We start from the raw sequence: 13,508 nt of genomic DNA, 5'->3' as shown, positions 1-13,508 counted from the left end.
CCCTGCTGCTTTTCACAGTCAGGTGTTATGTGGGCACCATTCTCAATTCTGGTGCTCTGGGCTGGGAAGCCCAGCTTGGGGTTTAGACCCCAGAGTTTTCAGTGGGAACCCTCCACAGCTGGGAAAGCTCTCCGGAGCTTCAGATGCTGTCTTTGGGAGCCAGGCCAGCCCTTTTGTGCCTCCACACTTCCTACCAATCTCTATATGGTTTCTACTTTCCATCCTTGGTTATTAGGGTTCTCTCCAGCTAGTTTTCAGTTGATATTTCAGGGAGGTTTTTCTGTATTTTAGTTGTATTTCCAGTTTGATCCTGGGAGAGTGTCAACGTTAACTTCCACTTACTAATACTCCGCAGCCATTTTGGAATTGCCCTATTTCCCCTTTTTGTAGCATAAAAGTGATTTTCTAAAAAAAAAATAGTTAATACCTAATATAATCAGCTAGTATATTTTACCAGTTTCTAAGGTATTTACTGTTCCTTGTATCACACTCCTGGGTTTACTTTTCTACTTGCTAAAATATATCCTTTAGTAATCATAATAACAGAATATAGCTAGTTTTTGTCTGAAAGTGTATTTTGCACAATATATTTTTTAAAACAAATAAAGAATTCTTGGTTAATAGGTTTATCCCCTTCCTATTAGCACCCTCAGGATATTATTTCATTGTACATATTATGAAAATTGGCAGAGTTGATCTCTGAGAGGGCTGGTCTCTATATAATTGTTATACCTTTATATATATAAAAAATTCCTATTCTGTATCTTGTCACCACTGCTTATTTTGAAAACTTGGGCAAGTCTAAACAGAGATAATGAAATAATATCTGAATCATGGGGGGGATGGTTGTAGCGATGATTACATTAATATATGTAAAGCACTTAGGACAGAGCCCTACATACTTTAAGTGTGATATAAATGTTAGTATTTGTTGTTTGTTTTAGCATTCTTGATGTTCTGAACACATTCCTATGATATGCCTTGGTGTGTGTATGCTGTATTATCTGTGGGTACTCTTTGAAATACATTGTCGATCTGAAAACTCCTCTTTCTTCATGTCTAGAAAATGCCTTAGCTTTCATATCTTTGAATATTGCTTTTCCAGTATTTATTCTTAATCTCTGTGTTGTGTTCTAGGCATTTCCTAATCATTATTTTCCAGTTTACTAATTTACACCTTGAGTTGTTTCTGTGTTTTTCTCCTGTTCACATTCTCTCTCTTTCTGTCTCTCTGTTTCTCTCTTTAACAGCTACCTATTCTGGTTTGATTTTTGAATTTAAAAAAATTTTCCTTCATGTCTACTGTTCTTATTAACTTTAGGAGGCTCCTACACATACTTACTGTAAGTTACTCACAAATTATTATTCTTTCTATTATATTTTTTAATCCTCACCCTTGGATATGTTGAGAGAGAGAGAGAGAGAGAGAGAGAGAGAGAGAGAGACAGAGAGAGAGAGAGAAACATTGATATGAGAGAGAAACATCTTGTACATGCCCTGACTGGGGACCAAACTAGAAACCTAGGTATTTGCCCTGATGGGGAATGGAACCTGCAACTTTTTGGTTTATGGAATGACACTCCCAACCAACTGAGTCACCTGGCCAGTGCTATTTTTTCTTCTAGATTGAATTTCTGCAATTATTGGGGTTTTTTTGGCTGTCCATCTTAGTTTAATTTTCCTCACATACTGGTATGTTGGAATTTGGTTTTGCAGTCTCATGTTAAATAGAAATTAGTTTTGTTTTCTTTAAAAAAGGTGTTTTATTGATTTTAGAGAGAAGAAGGGAGAGAGAAACATTGATCAGCTGCCTCCCACACACCCCATCCCGGGGATCAAGCCCACAACCTCGGCATGTGCCCTGACCAGGAATCAAACTGGCAGGAACAATGTTCAATCAACTGGCCACACAACTGGGCTATTTTCTTTCTTTTCGCCCTTCGTATTTAATGTTTTTGCATGTGCCTACATGTTGTCCCTGGGGTGCCCAGTTTGAACCATGTCTTACGTTAAACACATGGTTCCCCTCATTCTTGATAACATCAAGATTAGGCTTATCTCAGACAGTCAGAGAAAGACAAATATCGTATGATCTCACTTGTATGTGGAATCTAATAAACTGACGAACAAAATAGAAACAGAGTCATGGATATATGGAACAGACTGACAGCTATCAGGGAGGAGGAGGGGTCTGGATGAAAGGTGAAGGGATTAGCCAAAAAAAAAAAAATATATATATATATATATATATATATATATATATATATATATATATATATATTACACACACACACACACACACACACACACACACAGAGAGACTCAGACAAATAGCATGGTGATAAGCCAGAGGGAAAGTGGGAATGTGGGGGGATAGGTGGAAGAGGGCAAGAGGGCTGGGGAGTGGGGATGAAAAGAGACTTTGCTTGGGGTGATGGGTGCACGATGCAGTTGCAGATGTTTTTCTGGGTTGTACACTTGAAACCTATATGGTTTTGCCAACCAGTGTTACCCCAATAAATTCAATTTTTAAAAAATGGTTAGGCTTTTATCTCTTTATACTTCTGTTCACTAAGCACATACTAGTAACTTCAGTGAGCCTGGGGTCTATCCCAGCCTTGTACAGGGACGTTGTTAGGCCCTGTAGGATGTGGACTTCTCTCTGTCGCTGTTACTTGAGCCCAAGTTTCACAGTTTCAGCTTCACAAAGTACTTTGTATCTTAAGAATTTATCTTTAGCAAAGGTGACTTGGTCTCTTAATGTTCTGTGTTATAGTTAAAATACTTTAAAAATACATTTGAAACAGAGAAGCACTTCAAAATGTAAATACGTAATATTTATATGAAAGTCAACATTTAAAATTAATGTATATCATACATATCCTTCAGAAAAGTACCAGTTTGCTCTCCTATGTACGAAAAGGATATATATTTACTTCTTTGCCATTAGTAGGCATTGTAAATTTTTACTCTTGATAAAGTAATATGTAAAAACAAATTTGTGTTTAATGGCTAATGAAATTGGTGGTCCATATATTTATTGGCCATTTGAATTGTTTGTTCATGTTCTTTGTCCATTTCTTTTCCTTTAAATTGTTCATTTTGTTGTCTTATAGGAGCCTTTTGTCTATTAGGAATATTAATTTGATTACATACACTGCAAATACTTATTTAAAAATATTTGCCATTCAAGTTTCTGAGCTTTATAGTGTAGAGATTTTATTCTCTGGAGTCACATTTTATTCCTTTGCAGTCAGTCTTTCCCTTTTTGCTATTGATGTCATACTTATATTTAAATAAAATCCTTTTCTATCATAAGATTATAGAAACATTTGCCTACATGTAGTTGCATCATTTTATTATTAGTGTTTCAAACTTAAATCTTTAATTATCTGGTATTTTAAGATGTGTGATAGGAATTCAGCTACTCTCCACAGGAGGGCAAGAGGATATGACAGCTGTTCTAATACTATTTATTGAATTTTTGTTTTCATAGCTCTCTTTCTGGACTGTAAATTCTATTCCACTGATCAATCCCTCTTAAATTGTTTTAATATTAGGTATGGTAAATTCTCATGTTTTGAAGACTCTTTTGGCTATTCCCAAACATTTATTCTTTCATATGAATTTTGGAATCAAGGTCTGGGAACAAAAAGACCCAGTTGTGCCATAGCTGGTTTGGCTCTGGATAGAGTGTCAGCCTGCAGCCTGAAGGGTCCTGGGTTCAATTCCGGTCAAGGGCACATGCCCAGGTTGCGGGCCCGATCCCTAATAAGGGGACATGCAGGAGGCAGCCCATCAATGATTCTCTCTCATCATTGATGTTTCAATCTCTCCCTCTCCCTTCCTCTCTGAAATCAATAAGAATACATTTTTAAAAGAAAAATTGTAAAGGCCCAGTTGTGATTATATTGAATTTCTGATTAATAAGGGCTCGGGTGCAAGGAACGACACTCCTACCGAGCCACACAGGCCAGGGCAATGAGTGATTTTCTGGCCCAGCCTTACAATTTTTCAATTTGGGAATTAGTTTGGTTTTAAAAGACCCAAATGTTCATTAAATTTTCTGGTTATATCATTGATGAATTCAGTCTTATGCTTGTTATAGTAGTTTGTTTTGAAATGTCCAGATCAACTGATAATGGTAGTGTTGTAATGAGACCCAGTATGTGCTCAGAGTAGATTTAAGACTTGATGAGAACTAAAATTTCTCTCAGAAACTTATTTAAACTTTCATGGGTAAATTGAATCCCCCTTGGGGTCTATTACTTGTAAATATATGCCAATTTAATAATTTGACTAAATAAAATATTCTTTAGTAGTTCACTTATGGAAGATGACTATGTAAACATAGTATTTGTAAGTAAATAACTTTTGGTAAGAATTATATTTACATAACCATCTGCTATATGTATGTAGCTATAGTTGGCTCCTTCACCAGGATTCTATAAATTACTCAGAACCCCAGGAGGTAAGATTTATGAATTGCCTATTTTCAGTATATTAAAGTTTAACCACAAAATTAATTTGCCATGACTATATTATACATTTGCTATTGAGCTGGACCTAAAATTTTACATTTCTAATATTTGTATTTCAAAAATTTGGGTTTTGGTTTTAGGAAGTATACCCTATTTATCTTAAAAGAATTATTTATTTGGTAGTTTCATATCTCTATCTGGAAAATAATTTCTGGACTTTTCTATAAAAGAGACAGTCAGGATCCTGTTAGGTGATAATTAGAATCTAGATGTGGCTACGTATGTAGGAATCTATCTTCTATATATATAAAAGTCTAAGCAACCAAATGACAGGTCGGTGGGTCACTATGAAGTGCACTGACCACCAGAGGGCAGATGCTCAACGTAGGAGCTGCCCCCTGGTGGTCAGTGTGCTCCCACAGTAGGAGTGCCACTCAGCTGACCGACGGGCGCCAGACGCAGGGCTCATGACTGGCCGCCGCAGCCTGGAGACCGCAGCAGAGCGGCAGCAAGCCTACCAAGTGGCAGTTTCAGCCCGATCCCTGCAGGTCACACCAAGGGACCCCACTGGTACACAAATCCGTGCACTGGGCCTCTAGTGTAATAATAATTAGTTTCCATTTGCTGAGTGCATCATTTTTGTCAGATTCTATATGGCTACTTTGCACTCATAACCTCATTTAAGTCTTGCGGCAATATTCAGAGGTATTAATATGCTCATTGCACAGATAAGGAATGCTAGATTAGTGGTCATCAAGCCTCTTTAATATAATACCTCCTTCTTTCTCTTTAGCCTAGCTAAAGGTGTCAAGAGATAAGGCAACTTGCTTTACCTTCAGCAGATGGCCTACCTTCACCTGGCTCAGTCATCTACCTACCAGACTTCTCTACTTGTCTAGGCATTATATCTAATATTTTCCACAGATGCCTAGGTTCCAACCCTACCCTGGAAATTCTGATTTGTTAATCTTGAGTTTTCAGAAGGTCCACAGATAATATTTGTGTGGACCATTGCCTTAATAGTAAGTGGTGCTTTAGAGTCAGGCAGGTTTGAATTAGAGTCTTGATTCCTCTAAATTGATCAATTGAGTGACTTTGGCCAAGTTCATTAGTCTAACAAAGATTCTTCACCTGTAAATTGGAGATATTATTATTACACTAGAGGCCTGGTGCACGAAATTCATGCACGGGAGTGGGTCCCCTCAGCCCAGCCTGCACCCTCTCCAATTGGGGACCCTTCGGGGATTGGGCCTAAACTGGCAGTCAGATATCCCTCTCACAATCCTGGACCACTGGCTCCTAATTGCTCACCCGTTTGCCTGCCTGGTCACCCTTAACTGCCCCTCCCTGCCGGCCTGATCGCCCCTCATTGCCTCTGCGTGCTGGCCTGATCACCCCTAACTGCCCCCCGTGCCAGCCAGGTCATTCCCAACTGCCCCCCCTGCCAGCCTAGTCTCCCCTCACTACTCCCCCCCCCCCCGCCAGCCTAATCGCCCCCAACTGCCCCCCCGCCCCCACCGGCCTGGTCTCCCCACGCAGCCTGCTGTTCAGTCGTTTGGTCGTCCCTCACTAACCTCCCTGACGACCTGGTCGTAGGCAGCCATATTGTGAGGGTGTGACGGTCAATTTGCATATTACCTCTTCATTATAAAGGATACTTTATAGGGTTTTTGAGGAAAATGAATGAGATAATGCTTATAAAACACTGAGACGTTTTAGAATTCTTATTTTTTTAAAATATATTTTTATTGATTTCAGAGAGGAAGGAAGAGGGAGAGAGAGATAGAAACATCCATGATCAGAGAGAATCATAGATTGGCTGCCTCCTGCAAGTACCCCACTGGGGATCGAGCCCACAACCCGGGCATGTGCCCTTGACCGGAATCGAACCTGGGACCCTTCAGTTCGCAGGCCAACGCTCTATCCACTGAGCCAAACCAGCTAGAGCCATTAAGGTGTCATCATGTTAATTTTTGTTCAGTCAAAACACTCACCCTACATTTACCAAAGTAATGTGTATCAACTTTGTGTCAGAACAGTACTCTGATGAATACCAACGTAAGAAATGAATGGTGATTAGTTTTCATTATTTACCTTCCATTAGTGGAATTACAACAGGGGCAGAGGAGTAGGCAGGAGATTATTTTATAGTACCAGTCAACCAGACTTCTCTACCAGTGTATTTGTTTGACCCTAGTAGGAAAAGGAACAGGGAGAGGTTGCTGGTAAACTGTTTCTTTCATTTTTCTTCTTTCCCTTTCTCTCCTACCTTCTTCTCAGTTTAGCATCACCAACTTCATCAATCCCCTAGTCTCATAACTGTATCCTGATTTACCTAGGTAATTTTTCCCATTCCTACTCCCTACTACCCATCTCCCCTTCACTTCCATCAAATCTCATTCTATCTTTTTTTTCAGATTGCTTTGTGTTCAGTTGTGACTCATTTGATGACTTGGACCCCAAGTCTCTACATTCTTAGACTATTACTCAAGTAAAAGCCAATCTAAATCCTGACCAACTGTCTCCCTGCCTTGTGTGGGCTCCTTTCACACCAGGAGTTTTAGTTTTTTATTATTGCTAAGCATTAGATTAGGTAAACTTTCAGGCTTGTCCACAGTGCTGTTCATAGTCCCTTTCACCTCCTTTACAATTTATACCTAATGACCATCTATATATACAAAAGCCTAAGTGACCGAACAACCAGTCGACCAGTCACTATGACGCACACTGATGACCAGGGGACAGACGCTTAATGCACAGGATCAGGCTCCCTCCTTTCTGGATTGGGCCTGCAGGGATTGGGCTCCCTCCTGTCTGGATCGGGCCTGTGGGGATCGGGCTCCCTCCTGTCTGGATCAGGCCTGCGGGGATTGGGCTCCCTTCTGTCTGAATTGGGCCTGCGGGGATTGGGCCGATACCAGCTATCCAACATCCCCCAGGGGTCCCGGATTGTGAGAGGGCGCAGGCCAGGCCAAGGGACCCCACTGGTGCACAAATCCATGCACCAGGCCTTTAGTAGAGTATAATAATAGTGATACTTGTTATTAGCACTAGATTAATAGAATACATTACAGTAGATTTGTTAATATGTAAGCTTTGTTACATGTATGTATAATTATTTTGCAACTTGAAATTTGAAGCTGGACCACTTAACGATGATTTAATAACTTACTATCAAAGACTGAAAAACCTATAGAAAAGGTAGAATTTAAGTAAACTTTAAAGGAGGGGTATGCTTTTTTTTTAAGTAGGAAGGAAAGGCAAGGGACTGACATGAGCAAAGGCTTAAAGGAAAGGGTGCAGATTTGGACCTTTGTGAGTAGATCACTTTTTACTTTTTCATAGGTTTGATGGAGTAGGAATAAAACTAGGTGATTTGGAATCAAACTTTGAAAAGTTTTAATGTTTCATTAAGATTTTTGATTTAGTAAGCCTTTCGTATGTCCTGTGAATTAACTTGGCTTTTCTTAATATATACACATACAAGTTAGTTCTGAGATTCCCTGATAAATTCACATGTTTAATGCAACCCCAAACGTGAAGCCTACTTTATATAAGTTAATGGCTTCTGCCAAGTCTTTCTTCCTCAAGTGGTTATGCCTTGAAAAGAGTGTTTGATTCTCCATTTTTATCCTGATGCTTTAGTTCTTTCTGCTTATTGTCCATTCTTAGCTGTTCCTGATCAGTCTTTCCTCCAATTCTTCCTTCTTAATATCCAGGTTCCAAGTAAGCAATACAATGAGTGTCTGCTAATCACAAGAGTTGTAAATTCTTATTGAAAGTTTTTTTTGTATCTCCTTCACTTTTAAAGGGTTGTTGGATATGTATTTTGTTTACAAAATAGTTATTAATTTTCTTGTTTCTCTTCCTTTGCAGACCTAAAGGATCAAGACATAATGGGAGCATTTTTAGACAAGCCAAAGATGGAAAAACATAATGCCCAGGGGCAGGGTAATGGGTTGCGATATGGGCTAAGCAGCATGCAAGGCTGGCGAGTTGAAATGGAGGATGCACATACAGCTGTGATTGGTTTGCCAAGCGGACTTGAAACATGGTCATTCTTTGCTGTGTATGATGGGCATGCTGGTTCTCAGGTTGCCAAATACTGTTGTGAGCATTTGTTAGATCACATCACCAATAACCAGGATTTTAAAGGGTCTGCAGGAGCACCTTCTGTTGAAAATGTAAAGAATGGAATCAGAACAGGTTTTCTGGAGATTGATGAACACATGAGAGTTATGTCAGAGAAGAAACATGGTGCAGATAGAAGTGGGTCAACAGCTGTGGGTGTCTTAATTTCTCCTCACCATACTTACTTCATTAACTGTGGAGACTCGAGAGGTTTACTTTGTAGGAACAGAAAAGTTTATTTCTTCACACAAGATCACAAACCAAATAATCCGCTGGAAAAAGAACGGATTCAGAATGCAGGTGGCTCTGTAATGATTCAGCGTGTGAATGGCTCTCTGGCTGTATCGAGGGCACTTGGGGACTTTGATTACAAATGTGTCCATGGAAAAGGTCCTACAGAGCAGCTTGTCTCACCAGAGCCTGAAGTCCATGATATTGAAAGATCTGAAGAAGATGATCAGTTCATTATCCTTGCATGTGATGGTATTTGGGATGTTATGGGAAATGAAGAGCTCTGTGATTTTGTAAGATCCAGACTTGAAGTCACTGATGACCTTGAGAAAGTTTGCAATGAAGTAGTCGACACGTGTTTGTATAAGGTAGCTAGACTTTTTTTTTTTTTTAAGATAAAATGATTTTATGCCATCTTAATTACTACTCTAGTATTTAATCATCTTAGAACCTGGTAGTTCTCAGAAATAAGATTTTGCCATAATTACAGGATACTCTTCACTATGAAACTATAGGAACACTTTTTATAAATAAACAACCCTGTTACCAAATATACAAGTTATAATCTGAATGTTTAGTCTTTTAGTAACCATGACTACTTGAGCTTTTTAATATTGTATAACATTGTCAAAGATAAAATGATTGTATAAAAAATGCATGTTTTAAAAAGGAGGATAGCAAAAGGTTAGGCCTCAGTATCTATAAATGAAAAGTATTTTAGAATTTTAATGTTTTATTTTTACCTTGGAATATCTCAGTATATTTATTGCTTTGAGACTATAGTCTAATGAATCTGTAGCATCAACAAAGAGAACTGAGCAATCAGTTGGTGTGATGTAATAGAAATAGTCTTGGACATAGAGTCAGAAGAAATTGGTATGAGAATGTGTATGACTTTGGGTAAGCTGTTTAGAAAATCAGTTTCTTTAATTGAAAAAAAAAGGTAAGGAATATTAATACACTGTCTCATGGGGTTGTTGGCATGATCAAATGGGTTCATGTGTGTAGATGAGCCAGCTCAACACCTTTATTTTACAGAGGAAGCTGAAGCCAGAGAAGGCTCTGTGACTTAGGCATACACACCTAAAATCAAGGCTTACTTACTTCTGTTACTTTTGTACTCTAGGGTATTGAACAAAGTATCAACCTCTCAGCTTTTGAATGAAAATAATAATATCTAACTTGGGATTATTAAGTAACTAAATTAATGAACTAATGTATACATATGAAGTGCTGAGTTTACCAAATAGTGTGTACTGAGTACATGCTGTTCCCTATCCTAGAGAAGTTAAAAATGACTTCTAGAGGGTTATACAATTTACTTCTATGGTAGCACTAAGGCTAGAATCTAAGACTTGACTTAGGTTTAGTGTTCTTTCTACCACACTGTTCTCTCTTGTCAGTAATGCTCCTTGACTAATTCTTTGATTGTTTTAAGCAAATATTGATTATGTACAACTCTTCTGAGGCTAAACATACAGAAATAGCAAGTCAACATAATACTCTTTATAGTTTTAAATTTTTTAATTTTAATTTTTTGTTTATTCTCACCTGAGGATATTTTTTCCATTGCTTGTCAAAGAAAGTAGGGGGTGGAGAGACAGAGAAACATTGATGTGAGAGAGGATGTGAGAGAGGCACGTTGACTGGTTGCCTCCCGCACGCACTCTGGTCAGGGACGGGGACTAAATCCAAAGCTGAGGTACGTGTTCTTGACTGGGAATCAAACTCATGAGCCTTTGGTGTGCACGCCACCATTCTAACCATGGAACACATGTGCCAGGGCAATACTCTAGTTTTATATGCACACTGCCAGCTCTACTTAAACTTAATTAAAATCTGATCGTACTTAGAGATCAGTTTTTTTTTATCATCCAACATGAATCGCGTTTATGTAACATTCAGCACTTAAGTTAAAAATTCAATAGAGCCACAACTTAATAGTGTACACTATTAATTTTTTAATTTGAGGAGAATCAAACAATGATGCATATGTTCTTTGTCCCTTTTAGTATACATAAAAATAGCATCTATTTGTTGGGTTTATTCTGTAGCACTTGAGAATTAAATGCTTTTTTGCTAAATTAAAAGCTGTTTTCTTAAGAGAATTGTCAGCTTCAGATATTAGTAAATATGGTTCAGATTCCACTTTTTCTCTTTTGCATTCTACTCTATTTTAAAAATTATTCAGCCCTGGCCGTTGTAGCTTAGTTGCTTGGACATCATCTCATGCACCAAGGGTTGCTGGTTTGATTCCTGGTCAGGGCACATGCTCAGGTTGTGGGATCAATCCTGGGTAGGGGGCATACAGGAGGCAGCTGATTGATGTTGTGCTCTCATGTTGATGTTTCTCTCTTCTCCCTTCCTCTCTCTTTAAAAATAAGCTATTATAAAAAACTAGAGGCTCAATGCACAAATTCTTGCACAGGTGGGGTCCGGCTGGCCTGCCCTGATCAGGGTCAATCAGGCCAGGCCAGCCCGGAGGAGGGGTTGCAGGGCAGTTGGCCGGCTAACTCCACCCCTGGTCGAACTCCTGGTTGAACTCCTGGTTGAGGGGACAATTTACATATTAGCCTTTAATTATATAGGATTATTCAGTACCTTATCATTTGCCACACTTAAATTCCCCAAGATCTTTTATTATTAAATCTTTGTATTGTTTGCTTAAACTAATGATACAAGGTCGGTTTTCCCATATAATGAGATTAAATATTTAAAATGTAAAAAGTTAATTCCAATTACTAATAGGAAGGGGAAGTATGGGCACTCCACATTGATTCAAGTGTTTTAATTATAGTATTTTGAATACCTAGGTGTTTTTAAAAATGAATGTGCTTTCAAAAAGTCAACTTTTTTGAAGTTTGAAAGTTAAAAGCTGGTTTATAAACTTGATATATGTAATTTTACTTCTAATTCCAATTATATATCTAAAGTAAATTAGCCCCACAATTCATTATAATTTATTCTAAATGGAAGTTTGTCAAGTATACATGTAACTACAGGTCATATAGTTAAAAAAAAACCACTGGAATTTTCTATTTTCTTGAATTAAATGAATGTCTGTGTATATGTGTACTTGTCTTTAGATATCATATCACTTTAAGTTAAGTAGGCCACCAACAAATGTTCAGAAATATTTTTGTTTTATAGAATTTTAAAAAATTGTTGCAGTAGAATTTAACTTGTAGTGTTTCAGTCCTGTTTTTTTATAGTGTTGGTTATACTGTGTACTATATGTACAATATGTGTTAGGAGGGGTGTACCTTCCACATATTCATAAATTTCTTTAGAAAATTATAGAAAATATATAGAAAAAACTATATATTTTCACTAAAACAATTATATTTATCATTGGCATGGCTGTAAAGGTTCTCAAGGCTTCCAAGAGCAAAAAGAAAACCAAAATATTTTCTCAAATTTTTTTCTTCCCAGGGAAGTCGAGACAACATGAGTGTGATATTGATCTGTTTCCCAAATGCACCCAAAGTATTGCCAGAAGCAGTGAAGAAGGAGGCAGAGTTGGACAAGTACCTGGAAAGCAGAGTAGAAGGTGGATCATTTAACAAAAAATAAGTTTCTTTATTAAAGAAAACCTCAACACAATCAAACTTTAACATTTTAGCTTTTATATCTTTACATGCCTTTGACATCTAGTGTTTAGTGTACAGAAGAGGGAAAGAGCATTTCTGTAGTAGCTGTTTAGATGTTTGTGATTGTTTTTATCACAGTTAGCAGTAGAAATAACAACTGGTGTGGTCCTGTACATTCTCTTAAGGATACTTTTGTTTTAAAAGGCTCAAGTGTTTGTATGCTTTAAAATTCTTGATGAATTCACTGGTTTGAGTGATTTTATGCCAGGAAAGTAATTTGTGGTTCATTTATTTATAAACATATTATTTATGATGGTGATAATTTGATTACCATCTTTGTAAAGCCGTGTATATGAATTTGAGATCTTTAGGAGTTTTGTTTTTTTATTTTTGTTTTTTAATAACTTGAAGATCACAGCATGGTTGTTAACAACTTCCATGTGCCACCACTTTAAAATTTTTATTTTAAACTCTTTTAAGACTTTCTTGCCAAAGTCATAAACTGCCACACCTGGACAACATAGACCTGAATAGAAGACATACTAGGTTTCTACCTAGCAGAAATATAAATGCTGAATAAAATCAAGAAATAAGTTTGGAATTCTAGGAGTATATTTGTCAGAATTCTGCAAATTATTTTGAGATGATTAGAAAGATGTTTGTAACTCTCGAATGTAATGCCTTTAAATCCTTGAAAAAAATTAAATGATCTTTAATGCAATTACTATTTGATATAAATATTAAATCTCCTCAGAGAATTCCAGTTTACTGCATATATGCCATAAGCATGTAAATTATGCAGTTTCTTTAAGCGGAAAAACTTGGCATGCCTATAATAGCATTAAAATGCATTTTGGGCTCCTAATGTCATTAATTTGCACGTTAAAGACCTCTAATAGCATGTAAGCATTGACCTACACACTATTATATCCTGCTGTGCCTGCATTATTAAAATCAATCTGCACTTTAATTTTGTTTTCTCCCTTTTTACTGTTTGATATCAGTTATAATCAGTCTGATATTAAAATCATGATTGGTTTTGATTTGCAGTACTATCTATAGCTGCTGTTTTTAT

General features: G+C 37.4%; 1 protein-coding gene across 6 annotated transcripts in view; it reads left to right on the top strand.

The window, feature by feature from the left end:
* Positions 1-13,508, top strand: part of PPM1A (protein phosphatase, Mg2+/Mn2+ dependent 1A) — a 34,342-nt gene that overhangs the window by 13,836 nt on the left and 6,998 nt on the right. For 5 of the 6 annotated variants that reach the window (XM_023759916.1, XM_014462016.2, XM_023759917.1 and 2 more), the window contains 2 exons: positions 8,358-9,211; positions 12,276-12,393. In XM_023759916.1, the coding sequence (XP_023615684.1) occupies positions 8,378-9,211; positions 12,276-12,393 (952 nt within the window). In that variant the 5' untranslated portion in view covers positions 8,358-8,377. Of the gene's footprint in view, positions 1-6,681; positions 6,821-8,357; positions 9,212-12,275; positions 12,394-13,508 lie in introns of those variants that run through there. The other variant, XM_023759915.1, reaches the window with a different exon arrangement.

Source organism: Myotis lucifugus, unplaced genomic scaffold (assembly GCF_000147115.1).
Source record: "Myotis lucifugus unplaced genomic scaffold, Myoluc2.0 scaffold_166, whole genome shotgun sequence".
Taxonomy (NCBI): Eukaryota; Metazoa; Chordata; class Mammalia; order Chiroptera; family Vespertilionidae; genus Myotis; species Myotis lucifugus.
The sequence above is the reverse complement of the archived record's forward strand: the minus strand, read 5'-3'. Positions and strand labels throughout refer to the sequence as shown.